The sequence below is a fragment of the Pristis pectinata genome, chromosome 27 (assembly GCF_009764475.1).
Source record: "Pristis pectinata isolate sPriPec2 chromosome 27, sPriPec2.1.pri, whole genome shotgun sequence".
NCBI lineage: Eukaryota > Metazoa > Chordata > Chondrichthyes > Rhinopristiformes > Pristidae > Pristis > Pristis pectinata.
This window is the reverse complement of record NC_067431.1, coordinates 24299844-24324493: the sequence shown is the minus strand read 5'-3', so window position 1 is coordinate 24324493 and position 24650 is coordinate 24299844. Positions and strand designations below refer to the sequence as shown.

The window sequence follows — 24650 nt, the reverse complement described above, 5'->3', positions numbered from 1 at the left end:
TGTTTTCATTGCAATGTCCTGTTCCAGTCAGATAAAACAATAAACATTTGCTTAACATACCTAACCTAACATTTAGATTAAAAAAATGACCACTTTAAAGGAACATTACTTGTTATCATATCGAGAGGATTTTTTTCCAAAATGTACTTTATTCATAATATATAACATAATATCATAGAGACATGTTATTATCTTCATTCACTGCACCAAGCAATTCACTTCATTCATTTACAACATTTCAATTTCACTAATGTTTCATCTTTAAATATTGCATTAGTAAAACACTTGAGAGGCTGTTACACAGGGCTCAGCCCTTCATTGGACTGTGGTGCCAGGACCCTAGACAATAGTCTATGCAGTGGCTGCATCTAGCTTCAGTGCAACCCTTAGCACGTACTTCTGCAGCTGTATGTGTCAGTCGGCATGATTCTCTTGTGGACATCTCCTTGCACTGGAAAGCTAACAAGTTTTGGGCAGACCAATGTGTGTCTGTCACTGAATAGATAGTATGTGTATCTGAGAACAGCCCCAAGAGCACAATCTCCTCTGTTACTGCTCAGGGGGAACTTTGACATAGATCACTGTATTCCTTTCCAGGCCATATAGTTAGCAATTCTTAAATACAAAAGAAATGTGCACTGCAGGACAATACTTGGGGGTTAGGATGACTCAGCTTTTCAGTACAGACTTCTGATACAGATTTTACATTACATTGCCCTAATATTCTCTTTGGTATTGCACTGGTGTTTTTCCCTTCCAGTGAGCATTAATTACGTGAGTAAAAGATGGCAGCTTACATCACAGAAATCTTTTTCATCCAGTAATACTATGAAACTCAAAAATACTGTACCACGTAATGGTGCATTTCTACTGTTCTTTCGAGATTTAAAACTGTCTGGTGTCTGCCATGTTTCAGTGTAGTGGGTGTGTCTTTGCAATACTGAAAACGTGTCAATAGTATTGACATGGTTTTTAAAAATATTTCCTTCTATTTGTTGGCTAGGGATTACAGAATGAGGACACTTATCTATTGGTGTTTCAAACCACAGGCAATGGTCTGTGCAACAGATGTCAAATGCTGTTGGGTGTGTTAGTGGTTTGAACTAAAGTTGGGAATACTTCAGTTTTGCTCTGCATTCTGCTATTCATTGCTGTTCATGTGTAAACTGTTTTCATAAGGCCCTGTTCTATTTATTCTTGCTCTTTTTTTTAAATAACTAGGCAAAGTGCATAATAGAAGGTATATTGACTGAAGATTTTAGGCTAGGTTTTCACAATTGCCCTTGACTTGTGTATGAATGATGGTAATTCATGGTGTATGAAATCTGCTTCTCTGGGTAACAGAAAGATGTCTTATTTTTATTCAAAAAAGTATATTACTTATGATTTTTCCTGTGCAACTGGTTTTTGAATTGCTATGCTTCAAAGCTGTCTTGAATCCAAATCTGTTCAGCTTTGCCTGCTATTGAGGTTCCGACTCTCTCACTCTCTTTGCTGCATCTATCTCAAATCTCTTTCCTTCTAAGCATACCTACAGGACTGAGATGTCAGGTGACTGAGCCTCCATAACCAGAATTTTCTCTCTAAGCACTGTCATGTATTAGGGGTCCAACTCATTTGTTTTCCACAGTCCAAATCTCACTTCCCTGTAAGCATGATGGTTTTATGAGTTTAATGGCTCATTCCATCTCGCTTCCATCCTAGCCTTTACCTTAACTCATTTCTGCAGGTATAGAAATGGAGAATTAAATGGTGAATTTAAATAGAATATTAGAAGTGTATACAAGAAAAGTAGAAGTCTGAAAGATAAATGTAACAAAGGAAGTTTATACAGGAGTATTAAATAAATGATGTGACAAGGATATAAATTATCTGATGTTTTGAAAGGAAGAAAGACTAAAAGGATTAGAGATTTAAAGTAGTACAATCAAATACAGGGTAAAATATAAACAATGTACTATATACATAGGGCAGGAGAATACCAGTATTAGGACACTGAGAGAAGAAACTAATAAGAAGATAAAGGGTGAGGCCCACATTTCCACCGATAAATACAACAGAAGATATTACCTCAGTTGGAGGATGGAAAAAGGAGTTAAAACAGAAAATACTGGAAATACTCATCAGATCAGACAGTATCTGTGGAGCAAGAAATTGAATTAACGTGTCAGTTCAATGACCTTTCATTAGAACTGAGAAAAGTGAGAAATCAAGTGTATTTTAAATTACAGAGGGGGAGAAAGTGGAGGAAAACATGATAAAGTGAGTTTCATAAAAATTATGAATAAGAGAGTTGCATGAAGAGTAATTTTTTTGATTGTGAGCAACATTGGAAGTCATTCAGTTTTATAAATATGAATTGAAGGGGTTTGCTTTTTAAGTTGATGTTGTATATTTAACCACCATCACCTGCTGGTCTTTATGGACGTTATTATTTAATTTTGGTGTATTAACTTTGGCTTCTCTATGTCTTTGTGCCACAGGTTATGGAGACGGAAAGAATGATTTATTTGGTGACAGAGTATGCAAGTGGCGGAGAGATATTTGGTGAGTGTATTTATCTTTGATATGTAACGGATGCTCCAATCTTTCAACAAATCTGATCATCTGTTGTTATGCTGCTAAGAATTTGCATCAAATCAGACATATTGAATTAAATAGTCGATCATTACATTCTACTTCATTATATGTAAAATGAGATCAACAGTCTTTTCCAATTAATTACTTATTATGACACAGAAGCCCATCATATCTCTGCTGGCTCCAGCAGAGCAATCACACTGGTCTCATTTCCCCTCCGTATTTCCCTGTAGTCATGCAACTTATTGTCTCTCATATGCCCAACAACTCCAGTATGATTCTTTCTTCACATACCTATACTAAGGAGTAATTTGCAGTAGTCATTTAACCTATCAGTACAAACTACAGTTACTGTTAATTTTCATCTGTTTTATTAATATTTTAGTGATACTGCTTTGATTTGACTAGTTAACTCTCCTCCATGTTATTTAATGTCTGGTTTGCTCTCCTATGCCAATGATCCAGCCAGAAAACTATTGAGTTATCTGTCCCTTGTAAGAGCTTTTTTAAAGATAGGCCACCTTTGGCTAATCAAGTTATGAAAGAACAACCATTCACCTATCGTTTGTAGTTCATGATATGACTACGAAAAGCCTTCATAGTAATTTTATCTAGTACATACTTTTACCACAAAATGGGATTTCTTGAACTATCTGGGTGACCTGACTTGCAGAGTAGTTAAATTCCTGATAGCAGAAGTGTAGTTGTTGCATTGCAAGTTACTTTCTTCCCAATTTTACTGTGGGAAATAAACTTATCAGAGATTGGAATATTAGCTCAAGTTGTCCTTATCAGAAGATGATACAAATATAATTACTGTTGACATGAGATAAAAATAGGTATAAATTAAAGACACTGTAAGAAAAAGTTCACTAGAATTCTTAACTTTTGACTGTCCTACATCCCAGGTACTAATACAGTAATGATTTTAATTTCATTTTTACATATCTATAAAACTCTTGTATTCTAATACTAAATTGTCTTTGGAGGCTGGATAAGAATATTAGTAGGGTTGAAAAGAGGTGATCTCCACTAGAAGCTATAACAATAGTGCAGACAATGCTGGAGTTCCAGGATAGTGTTAGATAAACTATTTGCAAAAATATAGTGTCATGAAGGAGGAATATGTGAATCTATCCTAAAGCCAGATATCGAAAAAAATATTTAAATATTGCGGAGAATTCACTTGTTCTTGAGCTACTTTAACAATCAGGATAATCATTTTCTTGTTAGAATTTTTTCATCCATGTTTAGAGATGTAAGGAACAAAGCCGAAGAAGAATAAGTCTGTTTGGCTCTGGAAAAAGGATGAGAATCCACTTCCAATTCTCTCTTGAAATTTTCAGTTTTTAATGATTTTAAGTTGGAAAATATTGTTTTAAAAAAATGAGTTGCAAATCAAATTGACAGCAATGTGATGACTTTTCAAAAACATTCAGATACCCAATAAATTGATGATTCTCACTATCAGTTTTATTGATGAGCAAGGCTGCTGTTTTACTTTCTGGGTCAGTTGATTTTACTGACTGTGAACAATCTGTGGTTCTAAGATGTTTGCCTGTATTCTCGCCTTTGATCCAAAGCAGCTGATGTCATTAAAAATGATACATTGTTTTGTGTGAATTGATTCTCTACATTTGAGAGATGCCAAGAGTCTGCAGTTCAAAGTTCCTATTTTTTTTTTGCTCATCATCATTCTACTTATAAGATACTTTTCTGCTGTGGTAGCCCACATCAGAAGGAATGCCTTTACACACATTTAATGAAATCAGTGATCTGTCAGAAATTTTTCCGCATCTGCTTCCTATCCCTACTTGAGCTGCTTTGATTTTCTATAAATAAGGGCTTGTTTTCTCCTTCATTTAGGAATTATTTTGTTGATAGAGAAATCATCCCACAACTTGCTATATTCAGCAAAAAGAGATATGACTAAAGAACTAAGCTTGGATCTACAGAAGGCTAGTTCACTACATTTGTACATTTTTATAGTGAACTTACAAACTTTGATTAATTAAAGGCTATCTATATCTATAATTATTTCACTCTCACAAAATTATAATAATGGATCAACTATGGGATATTCCTTCATTCCTTACAGTGCTACCTTAAAGGTATTTTTTGGGAAAAGTCTCACATAGACCAAGGAATATGAAGATACATTCTGTGGCAATTAATTTGTGCTGTGAATTGTTTCCTTTGAGCTGGAAGCTTGCATAATGGATAAACCACGCTATTTAGACCAGGCAACAAAGCAGGTCTTTATTATTGTGAATAGGATATTACCAAATCTCACATACTATGCATACTATCCCTCACATTTGGCAATATGCCCTACAACAGGGTAATATCTATGGTTCTGGTTGGTTTAAAGGAGTCTCAGTAACTATTTTAGCATTCTGTCCTATAACTGAGCCCTTCAGAAGACCGAATCTTTTGATCCTTCAGTGTTGTTGCCTCTTGGTGAATACACCAGGATTATCTTGACAAAAAGCCCTTTTAACTCATTGTTTCTCTCATTGAGATTGAAGTCAAACAACAGTGAAGAGAAAATTATTTATTAGTTATCGTTGACCTCATCCATTGCAGTTCCTTGGCTTTCCTAATTTGGTAGCTTAAATAAGAATCTGTCATCTTTGCTAGGTATATGCCTGACCTTTCAATAAAATCTAATGGGATAGATGTTCATCCTTAGCTGCAAGCACTGTATATGTACTATATTAGCACATGAGTGTTAAACTTTAGTTTCTTAATGTGGTTCCATTGAATTAAAGAGGAGTACAAAATGCCCCTCCTTCAATATTAGGTAATTCATGCTGTGACATTGGACAGATTTCTATCTCAATACATATTGCCCTAATTGAATTTCTTATGGAAAAAAAATAGTCCACTGGCCTTGCAAAACCGGCAATAAGTTGGGCTGGATTGTCCAATTGGACATCTTAACGTGACTTGTGTCTAGTTTGCAGCAGCAACATGCAGCATATGATTATTGCCAGCGAGCTGCCAAACTTCCAATGAATTTAGCAGGCCAAGCTGATGGTGAACTCTGTGCTGGCTCGTTGATCAGTCATATTCAGAAGAGGCTATGTGACCAGCCTTGTTGCGAGCTAGTGATTTGTAATTCTTGGGCCTCCCAGGTGATTAACAGGCATTTCTTCATTGTGTCCTTGTGGGCCTCATGCCTATCCTCACTTCAAACCAGGACATAACTGAGAAATGTCACTAAGATTTTCCATGTCAATCACCTGGGTGGAAAAGTATATCTTAATCCCCTCCCCCACTAGGAGACCAAGCTCAATTCCTTCAGCAACTTCCCTTCTGCCTCCCACCCACCAGCCCTGTTGAACCACAGATCTCCATGTCTTCCCAAGGCCTCACGCACTCAGAGGTTTCTTGTCACTCAGCATTCCAGGTGTGCTTAAAAAAATCTAGGCAGAGTCTGTATTGCTGAAAAGGATGCCATCTACTGTTGCACAGGACAGAACTGAGGGGCTGGCAACTGGAGCAATGATATCTGAAGAGCAATCATATTACTGAAGGGAAGCACTGCATTCTCCTGTAACTAGATTCTATCTCAAGAGGATATTCAAACATGAAATACAAAAATTTTTTGAGGCAAGTTTAGTTGGTGTCAACGACACACATACATGGGCTTCATGCCATTCAGCGCATTTTGAAGGCCAAAGAGTTAGTGAGATGCCTTTTCTTTTGCAAGTTAACAGCAAAGGTGGCACAATTAGATTGCAACCTTTGTAAACTGGCATTTGAATTCACCTGGTCCTCTTCTGATGTTGCTGTGGTATCTCCGATAAATAACAGTGACCACCATGGCTCTCAACCTTTAACAGCAAAATCTGGGCTTTTAAGAAAATTGCGGAATATAAATTTTGCAGAATGAAGATTTTGTGACAGAAATTCAGGCCGGCACATTAAAAAAAAGATATTTTGGAAGTCGGGTCCCTTCAATGTTGAATTATCTTAATTTTGGAAAAATGTGTTTGTTACTATCAAAATATTAAAACATATTTGAATAATTTGACAAATTACAATATCTATCATACAGCATTTTCCTCCAGTTTTAGCCTAGACTAAACTAATTCACCATATGAAGCTAATAATAATTGACTAATTGGCAAGTAATCAATCCTTCAGTCTTTCTGTTCTCTCTGATGTCATAAAGTGGTATTCGGGTGCTATATTTAGAATGTTAAAGTTGTTGAAACATCGAACAATTTGATGGCTTGGAACACTTGTAAAATAAAATAATTTCCTGACTAAGTGGAACAATATTGACTTCATTCAAAAGTGGTTAATTTTCAAATCCCTTTTTAGAGGCATTTTCTTTTTTGTCCTTTCATTAGTATTTCATTGCTTAGAAATACCATCACATACGGCAGTGTTATGTAGACTGCGTAAGTGAATTTCTATGAAAATGTCTTTGTTAAGGAAAGTCTCAATTTTCCTTCCAGATTTTCTCTGCACTTCATGCATTTAAGAATGGAGGCATGCAAGAGGGTATCCATTGGTGCCTTGCATGCATTTTGATGTAACTTCCATAGTTTTCCACCACACGTGCTTTACCTGGGGGAAGGACAGGTTACTCATGCAAAAACGGGCTTTCATAATGCATGGTTTTGGTGTCATTTAAAGATATTCTGCCTGAGGAAATCCTAAGCTACTGAGTCCACGGCTGGAGATCCTTCTCAGAAAGGGCCTCCTGAAGCAGCATACTTGCCTGTCTTGATGGCTCTTCCCTTGGGCCCCACAAACTCATGTCTTCTCCTTCAGTCTCACTACCCCCTTCCTCAAGTTGAATGCAAGCCTAACTTTCACCATCCCCTCCACACCATTCTCCCAAATCCCCAACAATGAAACCTTTCTTTATATCCAGCAGCCAATATGCAACAAATTGGGTCTTGTGATATGGTATATTTTTAGCCTTTACATTGTATAATATAGAATGTACTGCATAGAAACAGGCCACTTGCCCTAACCAGTCCACATAGAATTTATGCTCCACTCAAAACCTGCATCTTTCCTCAGCTAAATTTATCAATATTCCCTTCTCCCTCGTATGCCAGTCTAGCTTCCACCGACATGCATCTATCCTACTTGCATCAACCACTCACGAGAGCAAGTTCTGTCAGATAAAGAGGTTTCTTTAGTACTTCCTGTTAAATTTTCATAACAGTCTCATATTGTTGGCGTCTAGTTATGCTCATCCCCACAAGTGGAAACACTCTCCCTGTATCCACTCTGTGAAAAGTTTTCATAATTTTAAAGACTTTAGCCTTATTTTCACAAGAGAAAAGAGACCTAGTCTGTTTATTCATAATACGTATTCCCATTGTTTTGTGGTATTACTCTGTAAATCTGGTCTGCACTTTCTCCAGTGCTCACATTGTCATATAATGCTAACTGCAGATTTGTATCATGTCAGAATAATTGCTATATGTTTGTAAATGCCACCCTGTAATTACGTTTGGCTTTCTAAGAAGCTAAATGCCTCCGGAGAAAACATTTCAGTTTTCATATTTCTAATCATAGATTTCTTAATTATTCAGAAAATATGTGAAAGTGTTCACAGCTGTAAAATTAATATATCTGTATATTTGAAATACTGTCCTCCAAGCACACGTCGGCCTGTTTGTCACTGGCACAGTATTTTTATTTAGCTCTAAGCTAGAACTTTATAATAAATAGCTCCTTGTCTTGAGTTTTGTTAAAAAATAAATAATAAAGGCATAGAAGAAAGATGGAAACTAGCATAGCAATGTTTACAGAACAGCACGTGTCACATTCCTTTAGCTCAGCTTAATTGAACACTGTACAAAGGCCCATCTATAACAGCACACATACAGCACTCTGGCATATACTGAGCAAATTCCACAGTCACATGAAGGAGATTGCACAGGGTTCTCTGTTTTTAGAGTACCATACTTGCATTAAACTTAGAAGATCTTGAAGTTTCCTGTCAGTGACAGAAATTTGTCTTTTGTCACTTTTGCGAAATGGACAATGTAATATCAGTCATCTAATACTTGGGTTCATTTCATTGAATGGGATTGAATATTGGGGTGGAGCATAATGAACAGCCTTTACTATCGTGTCCATTTAAGCACTACCAAGCAAAGGCTAATTTTATCTTTGTTTCAAAGTGGTATAGGTTGGGATGTGACACAGGTTCCCAAGTTTGAATTACAATCATTGCAGTCATTGACTGAATTGTACAGTGTTCATTTATCTGGATTTCCAAAATGAACACATTCTATAGTGTACTTTTTGTGGGGCATATCATAATGAGAGAAAAAAATAATAAAGCTGTTGGGAGGGAAGTGAATGCTAGTGTAAATAGAAACATTACATAAATTGTCAAAGATCCGTTTGTGCCTTTTGTTTGTCAGTTATTAAGGAGTAACGTGAAAAAGTTGGAGTAATTTTGCAAATAATTTCCCCAATGCAGGTCATAAAGATTGCACGTTGAAGTATGTTATCCTATCCTAACCCAGGTTGTGTGAATATGGAATTGGCCCTTAAAGTATGGGATCATGGAATTATCTCTAAATACACACACACACACAAACACACACAAACACACACACACACACACACACACACACACACACACACACACACACACACACACACACACACACACACACACACACACACACACACACACACACACACACACACACACACACACGTTCCAGGCCTCGCACTCCCTTTCTTTGAATGAAATAAATGTTCCAGTATCATGGATTGAAACTTCATTTTAGGTTGACTACAACGATTACCATATGAAAATAAAACGATTTGCCCATTTGGAAAATAGTTTGGAACGTGAATTTCTTTTAACATGATGGAGAAGGAGAAAGTAGAAAGAGATGTTCTTAACCTCCCAGCTCTTGGTTAAATATTTTAAAAGTATTATTGTTTAATTTAATAAATTGGCAAAATAATATTTCTACTCAAAGCTAGTGTCCAAATTACATTGTTTTCACTTTAAAGGATTTATAGAGGCATGTGGTGAGGGTCAAAGTACTTGTCATGTCAAAGACTTAGGTTATTTAGCTCTTTGCTCAACAGATATCAGTATTCACTCCTTGCACTTTTAATTGTTTAGACATTTTAATGCACCCTAACAGATGTATCAAAAAGGATCAGCAGCTTGGCATCAGTGACTGTTTAGGAGATTAGCCCTCTACCATAACTACTGGATGGCAGGGTGTTTTAGGGTTGGGAACCACGGCTTGGGAACTTGAATGGTCTTGGTACTTATGGGGGATTAGGAGCAGGTCCTAGTCTTGGTAGGTAGAGATTGGGGAATGGCGAATCAGAATTCAGAGAGCAACATTTGATCTTGATGGTTCTGATGTGGATTGGTACAAGTAGTGTATGTTGGTGGGGTTGAGTTGTATGGGAAGGGGAAAATTGCAGAACATAAGATTTGAGAATTAGAAGCAGGAAAAGGCCAGCTGGCCTTTAGAGCCTGCTCTGCCATTCATCAAGTTCATGGCTGATCTTCTACCTCAACACCATATCCTGAAATCTAGTAATCTCTGTTTTAAAGGTCTTTACAGCCCTCAGGGATAGAGAATTTCAAAGATTTGACACCCCCTGCTTGAAGAAATTTCTGCTCATCTGTTTAAATAACATAGCACTTGTTCTGAGACACTGATCCCTGATTTGGGACTCCACAAGCAGGGGAAGCATCCTCCAGCTTGTTAAGCCCTGAAAGAACTTTGTAAGTTTTAATAGGATCTTCCCTAACTCTTCTTTCTAAACTGTAGAGAATATAGCTCTTGCCTACTCAATCTCTCTTCTTGTGGCAAACCCATCATTTTGGGAACCAGTCTGGTGAATTTTCACTGCCCTCCCTTTATGACAAATCCGTCCTTTTTTTAGGAAAGGAGATAAAAGCTGTGTACAATACTGCAGATCCAGTCTCACCAAGGTGCTTTATAATTACAGCAAGACAAATTTACTTTACTTAAATCCTCTCGAAATAAAGCCTAGCATACAATTTACCTTCTTAATTGCTTGTTGCACCTACATGTCAGTTTTCAATGACTTGTGCACATCATTGTTTCCCAATCTATTTAAAAAATGCTCAGCCTTTCTATTTTCTACACTGAAGTGGACGATCTCACATCTTTGCATGTTGTATTCCAGTTGCCCATTTAACTACCTTGTCTCCCCCCCCCCCCCCCCCCCCCCCCTGAAGTTTCTTTACATCCTCCTCTTCATCATAATTCCACCTGGTTTTGTATCATTGAGTAACTTGGCAGCATGCTACTTCTCCCCTCAGCCAAAATATAGATAAAGATTGTGAACAGCTGGGACCCAAGCACTGTTCCAATCTGGTACTCCACTTGTCAGAAGCCTGCCAACCTGAGAAACTCTCAACCTTGTTGTTAACCAGTTCTCAAACTGCGTTGGCATATAACCCCCAATTCAGTGAGCTCTACTCTTGCTGACTAGCCTCCTGTTTGGGAATTTATCAAAGGCATCTGAAAATTCAAGTACACTGCATCAGCTGGGTTCCCTCTTATCTATTCCACATCATATCTTCAAAGAACTCCAAAAGATTAGTCAGATATAGTTTTCCTTTCATTCAGTCTATGTCTACTCTGCTCAGTCCTTTTAATGATTTTCCAGATGTTTAGTTATTACATCATTATAGATTCCAGCATTTTCCCCACTAATGTTAGGCTAAATAGTTCACCCTTTTCCTCCTGGTAATTGGTAATTAGTTTATTATCGTTACATGTACCGAGATACAGTGGAAAAACTTTGCTTTGCATGCCATCCATACCGATCATTTCAAAACATAAGAACATTGAGGCAGTACAAAGGGAAAAGCAATAACAGAATGCAGAATATAGTGTTACGGTTTCAGAGAGAGTGCGGTGCAGGTAGACAATAAGGTGCAAAGGCCATGACGAGGTAGATTCTGAGGTCAAAAATTAATCTTTATCATACAAGAGGTCCGTTCAAGAGTCTTATAGCAGTGGGGTAGAAGCTGTCCTTGAGCCTGGTGGTGTGTGTTTTCAAGCTTTTGTATCTTCTGCCCGATGGAAGGGGGAGAAGAGAGAATGACTGGGATGGGAGGGGTCCTTGATTATGTTGGCTGGTTTTCTGAGGCAGCGGGTAGTGTAGGGGTGGCTGGTTTTCGTGATGGATTGAGCTGTGTTCGCAACTCTCTGCAATTTCTTGCTGTCTTGGGCAGAGCAGTTGCTGTACCAAGCTGTGATGCATCCAGATAGGATGCTTTCTGTGGCACATTTATAAAAATTAGTGAGTGTCAACAGGGACATGCCGAATTTCCTTAGCCTTCTGAGGAAGTAGAGGTGCTAATGTGCTTTCTTGGCCATAGTGTTGACATGGCTGGACAAGAACAACCTACTGGTGAATTTTGTACCTAGGAACTTGAAGCTCTCAACCATCTCCACCTCAGCACCATTGATACATACAGGGGTGTGTGCTCTGCCCCACTTCCTGAAGTCAATGATCGGCTCATTTGTTTTGCTGACATTGAAAGAAAGGTTGTTGTCTTGACACCATGCCACTAGGCTCCCTATCTCCTTCTTGTACTTCGTCTCATAGTTATTTGACATCTGGCCCACTATGGTGGTGTTGTCTGCGAACTTGTAGATAATTTACAGCAGAATCTGACCACACAGTCATGAGTCTTCCTGCTCAAAAAGTGAGATCACATTTCCTACCCTCCAATCTGCAGTAACAATTTCAGAATCTAGAATTTAGAAAGGTGAAAGCCAATGCATTCACTATCGATGTAACCATTACTTTCAAAACTGAGATGTAGATCATTGGACCCTTGGGATTTATTAGCTTTCAATTTTACCAATAGTTTTAGTACTGTTTTGTTACTAATACTAATTTCCTCCAGTTCCTCTTTCTCACTAGACCCTTAATTTTCCAGTATTTCTCAGTAGATTTTGCTTTTTTGTGAAGACAGACTCAAGATATTTGTTTAAATTCTTTCTCATTTCCTTATTCCCTTCTGTCTGTGGGAGACCCACATTTGCCCTCGCTGGTATTTTAGTTTTATATACCTATAGTTTACATTTCTTTACAGTTCAGTTTTGTTTCCCATCAGTTTACTGTTGTATTCTATATCTCTTCCTCACTGATAATTTAACTCCTTGCATAGAACTTCTCTACGACAGTGGATTGCATTGGGGATGGTGTGAGGGTTGGGGGTGGGGAAGTGTGGCCACATAAACTGAAGACTGCATTGTCCATTCACGTTTTCCTTACCATGCCAGCGTTTTATGCAGCTGGTGTATAGCTGCCATGGGGTTGGGATCTTTAAGGTCTGATGAGCCTCTTTGTGTACAGCTTGGCAAAGATGCCCCAATTACATTGATTCTATGCAGCTGCCATTGGGAAAAGCACAGATTCCATTTGTGCATCTTTCTGGGTATAAATCACCCTAGCACTGTTTCAAATATCTTTTCCAGTATCCTCGTAGATTTTGTGGGTAACTAAAATCAGCATTAATGTTAATTCCTGAGGCATTTTAGTGCACTAAAAGTAGATGAAATCAAGTTTGCATGCATGCATACTAACCGCATTAAATTCTGCTGTTACGAGTGAAATATTTTAAGGTAGGAAGTATGACGACAGCTGCTAGGCTCCTTTGTTACTTATGTTTATATAGGCAAAATAGGTGATGGGAGGCAGAAGATACTTGCAGAAGATACTTGCAGAAGAAGGTTTTCTGATTGGAAGTCTGTGACTAGTGTACTGCAGGGATCAGTGCTGGAACCCTTGTTTGTGATATACATTAATGACTTGTATGTGAATGTTGTTGGTGTGATTAGTAAGTTTGTGAATAACATGAAAGTTGGTGGTGTTATGGATAGCGAGGAATGTTGTTTAGAACTACAGTAGGATATAGATCAGATGGGAAGTTGGGCAGAGTGATGGCATATGGAATTTAATTTCAATAAGTGCCAGATGATGCATTTTGGGAAGTCAAATGGAGGTAGGATATGTATAAGTGGTAGGGTGTTAAGGAATGTTGATGAACAAAGGGACCTTGGGGTGCAAGTCCATACTTCCCTGAAAGTAGCAACATAAGATGATGAAGAAGGCGTGGCATGCTGGCATAGAATATTAAAGTTGGGACAGTATGTTGCAACTTTACAGGATGCTGGTTAGGCTGCACTTGGAGTATTGTGTGCAGTGCTAGTTGCCACCTTATGGTTGCGCTGGAGAGAATGCAGAGGATTTTGAGAATATTCACCAGGATGCTGCCTGGATTGGAGGGCTTTAGTTATGGGAAGAGATTGTATAGGCTGGACTTGTTTTCCCTGGAGCAAAGGGGGCTGGGGGATGACCTGACAGAGGTGTATAAAATTATGAGAGGTATAGATATGGTAGAAAGTCCAAATCTTTTTCACATGGTTGGGCATAGTTTTAAGGTGAGAGGTAGGAGTTTTAAAGCGGTTTTGAGGGGAAAGTTTTTTACGCAGATTGTGGCTGATATCTGGAATGTGCTGCCAGAGGATGTGGTGGAGTCAGATATAATCACTTTGTTTAAGAGGCATTTAGACAGGCACTCAAATAGTCAAGATATAAGAAGGATCCGGACCTTGTGTGGGCAAATGGGATTAGTATAGATGAGCAAAAAGGTTGGCATGGACATGGTGGGCCGAACTCTGACTCTAATTTGAGGCATTAAACCTTAAACTCAGTTTCCCAAGGCATCTCTTTATCACAGTGTTTATAGAGTGCAGTTTGTTTGGGTTAATTAGTGAAATCACTAATTTTCTTACTGAATAGTTTCTGCAGGGGGAAAAAGCCTGATTTAAAATTTTGATGACACATAATTGTTAATTTGGTTAATGAAGACAGGGAGCACCAACTTACAAATCATTTTATCTTTTATGTTTTTTATTGCAGCTTGTGCAATTAAGAATAGTGTAAATTAAGTGATAATTGTGATTTTCAACAAAAGCAAAATAACTTATTTTCAACTGAGATCACCCTTCTTGATAACTTCAACGTTTGCAATAAAAAATGGCTATGCTTATTCCTGTTTATGAACTGTCACTTATTATCATATTGTTCACTAGTATTTGTCCTCCATACTTGCCTTGCGCTTCTAAATGTACTTCTCTAATATCAAAAGGCTTTTTAAAATCTGTATCTTAAACTGTGCCTTCAAGTACTACTTAATTTTCCATACCTGTCTGCTCACGTGTGAATTTTCTCACTGGACCCCTACAACATGTGAAACATGCAGAGATGTTTTTCTAGCTGTGTTACTATGTGAGAATAAGTGCTTGTTGGCTTGTCATTGGTGGACCGGCTTGTCAATCAGCTAACCATTTTCCTTTTCCAGCGAATTTCCTGAATCTTTTCTTATGTTTGGTCCTAAGTCCTGCATCTAATTATGCTTATTTGACCCACAAATGAGATAAATAGTTACCTTTTTAGCCACTTGTTTAATTTTTAATTTATTGCAGCTGTTGATAACTTATTTTTTTGCTGGAATTGTGGATTACCAATAAAGATCTTGATGTCTTAATGATCATTTACTTCCTTTATGAACTTTCCAGCTATCATAATGACTTGCTAACAAATTAATAGGAGTATGAGTATCTGAAATTGCATCAAATAGCTAACAAGCTACATATTTTAGGATCCAAAAATAGTTTTTGAAATTGTAAGCTGCAAAGATTGAATCCTTTGCTTTAGAAAAAGCAGGAAAGTAAATTAATAGGCTGTCATACAATTGAGAAGGAATAGAGATAATTACAGAACACAGTCCCTTTTAAGATTTTCCTTGTTGAAACCCTTGTATAATCTTTCCTAGTGACACGATCTCATATTCAACATTGATACGACACTTGTTTCTAGCAACAGCTCTGATGTTCTGCACCAAGAGTGTCATTTACTTCACTTATTTGCAGTTTTTCTCATGATTCATATCACTAATTGTCAGGATATTAATTATATTCAAGCTCTTTGGACAGATTTAGAATTTTTTCAGTGTTCTTCACCTTTACTGTGCTACAGCCTTGATGTTAATTCAACTTAGGAAAATTATTTTCATCAGGGTTCTCAGTTGAAGAGTACATTATTATTATTCTGGTAAAACAACTCTTCCAATCTTTACAGCATTGCTGTCAATTAATGTTAATGGATAACAATTTGGCAAGTTTATTAACAGGATTTTCACAAAAGCATTAAGAATTTTGTGCCCTAATTTTGATCTGACAAAAGGATTTGTTTTTAAATGCCTAGTTTGCAAGAGTGCTTAGTCTTAAGATTTCTCAAAAAACTTATGCCAGTTGTACATTTTTTAAAATATCTGCTACCCTTTGCTAAATTCAATGACCATTATTCTTTATCAAATTACGACTTTTAAGAAAATCGGCTGAAAGATTTATTTTAATTCCTTGATATTTTCCAAGAGCACTATTGTGTCAGAAACCTTCCCCTTCACTTTATGCCCTTTATTTTATTCCTAACTGAATTCAGATTTTATTCTTGCCTTTGCTAGGACCTCTTGTACAATGTTGCCTGATAAGGCTGTGCTCTAAATCTCTTAACCTGCAATCAACCACCAAGTACTGAGAAGCTCCTTGGGTCAAAGTATATGGTAGTTTTTCTCTGCCTTCTTAGGGAAGTATCTGATTTTGGCACCATCATTTTCTCTTACAATTAAAACTATACTTGGCAAGTGGGAATCATTAGTGCAAAGTGAGGATTCAGTTGCTGTAGTAGTTTAGCCAACTGACAGTTTAACATAAAGGAAGTACTTCTTTCTAACTTTTGAGCTGGTTTCTTGCTTGAGTTGAGAATTTATCATTCTGAAAAATCTTTAAAACCAACTTGGTTACAGAGCTGAGAAAGCTGAATATTTCAGATTAACCAGATAGAGAATGATATCAGCAGAGGTTAGATAATGGCACAGGATGTGATTAAAGTTAGAAAATGAGAAGAATTAATTTATAAAATAATTTATGGAGAAAATATGACAATTGTCTTTAGAGTAAAGGCTTTTACATTGGGAATTGGCTTGGAAAAGTGTGAGGTGGGAGCTATTAGGACTAAAGGAGAAAATTGTTTACCTAATTGCAGTTTCCTGTCTGGGGTAAAAATGGCTAACAGAAGGTTAGAATACAGTAATTCAGTTAAATATTTTTCTGTCCTAAGCCATTAGAGAAAAGCTGGGGTGTTTTGTAGACGTAAGTAGAACTTCAATATTGAAAGTTGCTGTGCTTTATCATTTTAGATTTAATCATAAAGGTGACAGCAAATGAATGATGTAATAAATATAATTTTGAGAAACATCAGTAAGAGAATTGTAATTACCTTCCACTTTTAAAAGGCTATGCAGGTCAAAAATTGTTTTGTCTAGTCAAAATATTCATTGATAAGTTAGTTAGAAATTGTAACCTGTATTTAGGGTTGCATAATTCCAGTTTTGATTATTGTGTAATTCCACTTTCATCTGCTTGATTTTAAAATAATTTTTGATTTGAGCAATTTTGAATAGACACTATTTTCACAATAGTGACAGCATGTTCTATGTCAAAGTGACAGAGGGACTGAAGGTTTGCTTGGCCATGGCAGTGCTGTAATATAGTTTGTGTACACTCATATCTGTCCTAATAAAATATTCAAAACCAAAGTGCATTTATTTGACTATATAAATCTGTAGCTTGTCATTACTACATCAATTTAGCTGCAGCGGAAGTTTAGTGTTGTCCTATGGTGCCTATGTTGTACAAAAAATGGCTCAGGGCACTTCATAGGCATATAAGGGAAAAATGAACATTGAGCTTTGGGTGGGATGACTAAAAACTTTGTAAAAGTGGGAAGTTTTAAGGCAAGTGAAACTGAAGATTAGAGGGCATCAATACTAGAGCACCCACCCTAGGCAACAAAGGAATGGCAGCCGTTTGTGGTGCGACGGAAATGGTGATGCTTGGCTTGAGTCAGTAGAATATACAAAGCAAGGATTTGTCACTGAGCTGAACGCAACCCAGCAATCGGATTATGTAGGAAAGAAACATTTGATTTAACCTGTCTATTGCTGGCATTTATGTTCCATTCGAGCCTCCCCTGCCTTTTTTATATCTGAGTCCATCAACAATTTTTTGTTTCCTTCTCCCTTACAGATTTGTCCAGCCTTTCTGTAAATGCATCTGTCATATTTGCCTCAGCCACACTTTAGGACAGGTGACCTGTAGCTATGCTTGTCTCCACAAATGGAAACATGCTCTCTCTTTCCACTCTAAAAAAAACCTTCAACGATATTAAAGACCTCTGTTAGACTGTATTTTGGATCTTTTTACTCAAGAGAAAAGAACTCTGGTCTCATTCCCTCACATTTCTGGTATCATCGTTATAAACATTCGCTTTCACTCGGAGCTGCTGGTTTGCTCTTTTACGGCCTTTAGCTTGTGGCATAACTTTACTGATTGGTGTATTTGTATTCAAGATCCTTTTGTGCCTCTATCCAAGCCAGACTTGCAACTTCCAAGTAACAATGACCTTCCTATTCTTTTTACCAAAATATACTATCTTGCATTACTAATGTTGAATTTCTTTTGCCAATTATTTGTCCATTTTGCAAGTTTATGTTATCCTGTAATTTGTTGTAGTCCTCCTCACTATTGAGTACTTGCAACACCCACCAAAAAAATTGGTATCATCTGCAAATAGGAATTCTGTTTTTGACTCCCAGGGTTTAAAGCATTAATGGGAGCTATGGAACACAATCACCCATCCTTCCCACTGTGAATGACTATCCTGCCTTCTATCTTGAAGCCTGCTTGAAATTCATTCTGCTGCTTGTTTCCTGGCTCTGCATTCTCTGATTTATTATGGGGTACCTTGTCAAATTAGGTGCATTACCATTATCCAGACATGAGCCTGTCCTAATCCAGGGTTTCGACCCGAAACACCGAAAATTCCTTTCCCACACGGATGCTCCTTAACCTGATGAGTTCCTCCAGCAGATTGTTTTGCCATTATCTACTTTGTTTAATATCTTCAACTCAAACAAGATTTTCTCTTTTGAAATGGATGCTGACTATTCATCATTTTTTCTAGCTGTTCTTCTATTGTCACCTCTAATAGGAATTCCATTATTTTTCTCAAAACCAATATTAAACTGACTGGTTTAAGTTATCTCGATATGTTCTAGCCCCCTTCTAAAATATAGGTATCATATTAGCCAATGGTTTGTCCTCTAGCACTACATCTTACTATAATGAATTATTAAATATGTGTAGTAACACCTCTATCTCTTCACTGGATTCTTTAGTTAATATTGTGGTGGGTGAAATCCCCTTGATTATAACTATGCTTTTTACTTCTGTTATTTGTCTGTATAATTTTTCTTTCACCTACTTTGGGTAACTTGTAGTTTATGCATATTAATGTGATTGATCCTTGTATATCTGTCTATGTGGATTCTATTTTTGGTCTTCCTTTTCGCTGTGTCACTCTTTTTGTACTGCCATTAGATTAACCCTAATAAGTATTGTGAATCCACTCACGTTTTTTTCCGCTTGTATCTTTTCTGAATGTGTTATGCCCTGCAATGTTTAATTCCCAATCCTGATTTTCCTGCAGTTAGATATATCTACTGTGTCTGCTTCTCCCCAATGCATGATTACTTTCAGCTTCCCTGTTTCATTGGGGAGGCCCTGAAGGATGATTTGACATGTTGTATTGAGGGAGGGAAAGAATATAAGCAATGTGCTGGATGAACTGAAGTTTGTAGAGAGCTGAGGATGATATACTAGCCTGGGGAGGGTTTAAATAGCTGTGTCTACAGGTAACACAAGTGTGGATGAAGCTTGCAATAATAGATAGGCTGGTATGAGGTGAGTACAGTGATATGGAGTGTCTGTGGATTATAATGATGGGAAGTATGTGGAATTGGAAGTTCAGATTGAAGAGAATGTAGTGGAATTTGACCTGAAAGATAGAATTGGTGGTTGGATTTATAGATTTGGTGATAGGTTTTGGAAAAGCTACATGATTGTGGAATGGTGATCCCATGTAAGCTGATCTTGTATCTTTGGTCGGGGTCATCAAGGAGTAGCGGTCAGATGAAAAGGATGTGGATAGAGATGGATCCTTGGGGGACATTGGAAATAATTTTGTGGGATTGGGAAGGGAAACCATGGCTAAGATGCTTTGGTTATATTATACATAGGAGTGAAGTCAACGAAGGGGAGTTAGTTCTACCGATTCACAGTAGAGGAGGGGTAGTGGAGGAATGCTTGACCATGACAAATGGTTCAGAAATATGACAAAGACTACTGTGTTATGAAGCAGGGATAATGCACCACAGTCAATGATACAAAGTGTAACTTCAGTTGAAGTTAATTTAGTGCTATAACAAGGATGGAATATTGGTTGGAGACATTCACACAAGAGGTTGAAGAGAAAGCCATGGATATGCATCATGTTTGAGGAATTTTGAAAAGGTAAGAACATTAGAAGTGGGACCATAGTTTGGAATCGCGGAGGTCTGGAGGGGAATTTGTGAGAGTTTCACTGGGAAGGACCATGAGGTTCAGAGGTCTCCTGGAGAAATGAGCCACGAAAGAGTTTGATAGGAAGGAAACTCCAAGAAGTGAGTCGAGAGCTATTTAGAAGTAGAATCTTGGTAGATAGTTGCCTTTTTTAGGCTGGGAAGTGGAATGCAGCAGAAGTAATTAAATTAGTAGTATTAATCTGTGACAAGTAAGCCTTTGCACAAATGTGTAATATGGGTGCACTCAATGTGGGGCATGAGAGAAGGATTTCAGAAGAAATTTGAAGTGAAAGAAAAAGATAGCGTTTCTACATCTGTGAATGATCCTGTAGAATTGAGTGGTTTTATCAAAAGAGAGCAGGGTCTAATTGTACTTTGTGGTCCAGATGGATTTCATGATGGAGGACTGTATTGGTGATGTGGCAGATACTTCCAAATCTCTGCTGCTTGGACTTGAGGGAATGTCTTTATAAAATTGTAAAATGCTTCATTTTTTTGCAGTAAAATATCCCTTTTTAATCCAAATGTTAAATGCCCAATGAATTAATGAAAACTTAATATATTTGCTCATGGATGACCTTGCTTTCAGATTTTGTTAACCTCCATGCAATTCAACTTTTCAGTAGTTGTGATTCATTTGTACATTTGTTAAAATATAAACTTTTACAGCTATCAATGTATCCGTCCCTTGGCAGAACATTAATCTGTTGGCACATGCTATCCTTTGATTTATTTTGCCAGTTTAGCATTTCACATGAAAGTGAAATATTTATTTTGCCAACCAAACTGATATCATGGGGTCCTATTTCATAACATCTGGAATACTTTGAATTTGGATCAAATAAACATAGAAATATAGGAACAAGAATAAACCACTGTATGCATTTGAGGGCCTACTCTGCTGTTCATTACATTATGACTAATCTGGACGACAAATCCAATTTCCTGCTTTAGTGCAAATTCCTTGATAACTGCACCTAACAGAAATGTGTGTCTCCCAGTCTTGAAAGCTTCGGTTGTCCTAACATCCGTAGATTTTGAAGTGCTATCACCCTTGGAGTGAAAATGCATTTCCTGATTGTGCTACTCAATGACTAAGCTCTCATTATAAAACTGTATTCTTGTGAGGGTGAACTTAATGCCTCATTTTAGCAACACATTTCTGAAAGAAGTGTTTGAAAAAAACATATTTGCATTTATTTAAGCAAAAAATGAGATGCTGGAAGAACTCAGGGGGTCAAGGCAGCATCTGGGAAGGAAAGGACAGTCAACGTTTCAGTTCGAGACCCTTCATCAGGACGGAAAGAATCCCTAGACTGAACCTATTCCTGTACCTCCTCCCTTGCCTCCACCCATGGACCTAAACAGCCCTTCCAGGCAAGGCAAAAATTCACATGCATATCCTCTGACCTCGTCTACTTCATTTGGTGCTCTTGATGATGCCTCCTACATTGGTGAGACCAAGCGCAAACTAGGTGACCACTGCCGAACATCTGTCCTCTGACCACACTGGCTATTTGGAACTCCTGGTTGCAAGCCATTTTAATTCCTCTTCCCATTTCCACACCAACTTGTCTGTCCTCTGCTTCCTCCGCTGGCAGGGTGAGGCAAAATGCAAACTAGAAGAACACCTCATGAAAGCAGCCAACATAATCAAAGACTCCTCCCATCCCAGTCATTCTCTTCTCCCCTTTCCATCAGGCAGAAGATACAAAAGCTTAAAAACATGAAACCACTAGGCTGAAGGACAGCTTCTATCCCACTGTTATAAGACTCTCGAACAGACCTTTTGTACAATAAAGATGAACCCTTGATCTCTCAATCTACCTCGTCATAGCCCTTGCACTGTTCTTCCTCTATAACAGTAACGTTGTATTCTGCATTCTGTTATTGCTTTTCCCTTTGTACTACCTTGATGTACTTGTATATGGAATGATCTGGATGGCATGCAAAACAAAGTTTTTCACTGTATCTCTGTACATATGACAGTAATAAACCAATTACCAATGCTGTCTGGGTTGTTTACAACCCAATTCCAAGAACATTGAATTCTCCAATTTCAGGTATCCTGCCTCTTCTCTGTCTCCTTCTCCCTCCTTCTGATCTACCCAGGTCCTCCCACACATACCCTTCTCTCCAATCCAGCCCCCATCATCCAGTTTTCCCTTCCCTATCTGCTCCATCTTCCTGTCACCCATGTATTACTCCCTAGATTCCCTATGTCTCTCTCTTCCTCCCTCCCCCCACTGTTCCTAACTGCCCACTATCTCTCCATTATTTGATTCCACTCTTCACCTTCCTTTCTTATCAGATTCCATAATTTGCAGCCCTTTGTTGTCTCCACTTTTCACCTCCCAGTCTCTATCATTATTTCCACTCTTCCCTCCCCCCATTTGACTCCGTCCACCAATCAACCCCTCCTCACCTGGATCCACCTGTTACTTGCCAGTTCTTGCCTCGTCTCCCCCACCCACCCCATCTCTCTATATTAGCTATCTTCCTTCTGATCTTTCAGTCCAGATGAAGAGTCTTGTCCTGAGATGTCAACTGCCCATTTCCCTCCACAGATGCTGCCTGACCCGTTGAGTTCCTCCAGCATCTCATTTTCACTCCAGATTCCAGCATCTGCAGTCTCTTGTGTCTTCACTTACATTTACTTAGTGGCTTTCCCAACCTCAACCTTCCAAAGCACTTTACAATAAATTAATTGCTTTTGAAATGTAGATGCTGTTACATTACTGCAAATGTGGCAGCTAATTTACACATGATATGTTCTTATGAATAACATTGTGAGAATGAGTAGATAAAATATTTCTGTGATACTTACATGGAATCTATATTTTCTTTAGAGCATAGCTTCTTTGCTGCATCAGGATATCTTGTAAGTTTGAGATTTATATACTTGACAGAATTTAATGTAGAATTATCATTAAATAATATTGTTATAAAAAAGTGTAATTTCTTGCTTGGAGTGAAATCAAAATTGTATAAATCGTGTTAAAGGAAGCTGGTCATGGAGCAGATGGTTGTCATACTTGGTGTGGAAGGTCAAAACAGATTTATACTTTCAGCACAGGGTAGAAGGACAAAGACCTTGGTGCAAAAAATTGTCTTCAGTTGTACGTATTGTACTTTCAATGTAGAATTCAGTACTGAAAATCAGTTCCATTGAAGCTGCATTAGTGCTTATGTCCTGATGATTTCCATTAACTGAAATTTGAACTTACCAGTGTTTACCACCAGTTTGTTGTATCTGTAATATATATGGGGTTAAATCTTTCAGTTTTTTATTTTAATTCATTTAAAATCTTCAGTGAATAAGATGCATTATCTTTCAATCAGTGCAATTTCAATAAGTGCAACTAAATTAAAATAGCGACCTGTGTGTTCTGCACATTTGCAGCTGGATTGCCAGGTATCTCCAGGCTTTCCTAAAGAATATTTTTATTACCCATCATGCTGGCAATGGGTCACAAATCATTTTAATAACCATCGGCAAATCCTTTCTGTAAGGCTAGTGTGGGTACTCTGTAGAGTTCTCACTGCTGGGCTCTCTTGCAAAGCAGTTCACTGACAGGTCTGTCTGTTTAGTTCAATGTGATCCTCATTTGCACCATTGCCCATATAAAGTCATTTGTATTGATATCTTCTTTCTTTTTATTTTAGTTACAACTTCTGTCTAATATTTCTATTGCACCAGAGGTTGAGACTGGATGTTTTGACTTTGTGTGATTCATCATGTAGTTGCTCCTAAATCTAACAGGCAGTTTTGTTGATAACCATAGAAAGTAACAACTCTATTTGCAGACTTCTTCAAGCTTTTCCTTTATTTTATTTAGTTTTCTTCCATGCAATCGTGCACTCCTTTGATTTTACACCCCATTTCCATCTGTGCTTTTGTTCTTTAGTTCTTTTTTCACTACCACCAGAGCATTGATCAATGCTCATTTTGAAAACCATACATCATATTCTGAAAGAAAATTATATATACTGCATGGTTGCTATTAATTGTTAGCATAGAATATTATTGGTTTGGGGGGGGGGCGGGGGTGGAAAGGGATTTTTCCAAGAAGTCCCTTTGAATGGAGGGGTGGGGTGTGACACAGAATGTTTTTACGTACTAAAACCAAAATATTAAAGCCCTCAGTGTATAGTCTTAAATGAGTACTTTGTACCCTATGACTCTACCCTCTAGAGGATTATCACCTGGAAGTCTCCCTCCAACTTGTATTCTGTCCTGACTTAGATGCATCATTGTTCCTTTATTGTTGCTGGCTAAGAATCCTTGCACTTTATATTTAGCAACAGTGTTGGAGCAAGGAATGCAGCAGATCAAGGAATCTTGTCAAATTACCAACAACCTTCTCAAGCTAACTATGGATAACTGCTAAATCCAGCTATTCTGAAGTCTTTAACAGAGAATTAATTTGGGAAAACTAAATTTCTGATAGTACCTTGTCTGAAATTAGCAAGAATATACATTGAACTCAAATCTGCATAGTAGAGCATTAAGTGATGTGTTTGGCATCAT

At 37.7% G+C, this 24650-nt stretch overlaps 1 protein-coding gene across 3 annotated transcripts in view; it reads left to right on the top strand.

Annotated features, from left to right (window-relative positions):
* Positions 1-24650, top strand: part of sik3 (SIK family kinase 3) — a 244102-nt gene that overhangs the window by 122056 nt on the left and 97396 nt on the right. For all 3 annotated transcript variants that reach the window (XM_052039992.1, XM_052039991.1, XM_052039989.1), the window contains exon 3: positions 2484-2547. In XM_052039992.1, coding sequence (XP_051895952.1) covers positions 2484-2547 — 64 coding nt within the window. The remainder of the gene's footprint in view (positions 1-2483; positions 2548-24650) is intronic.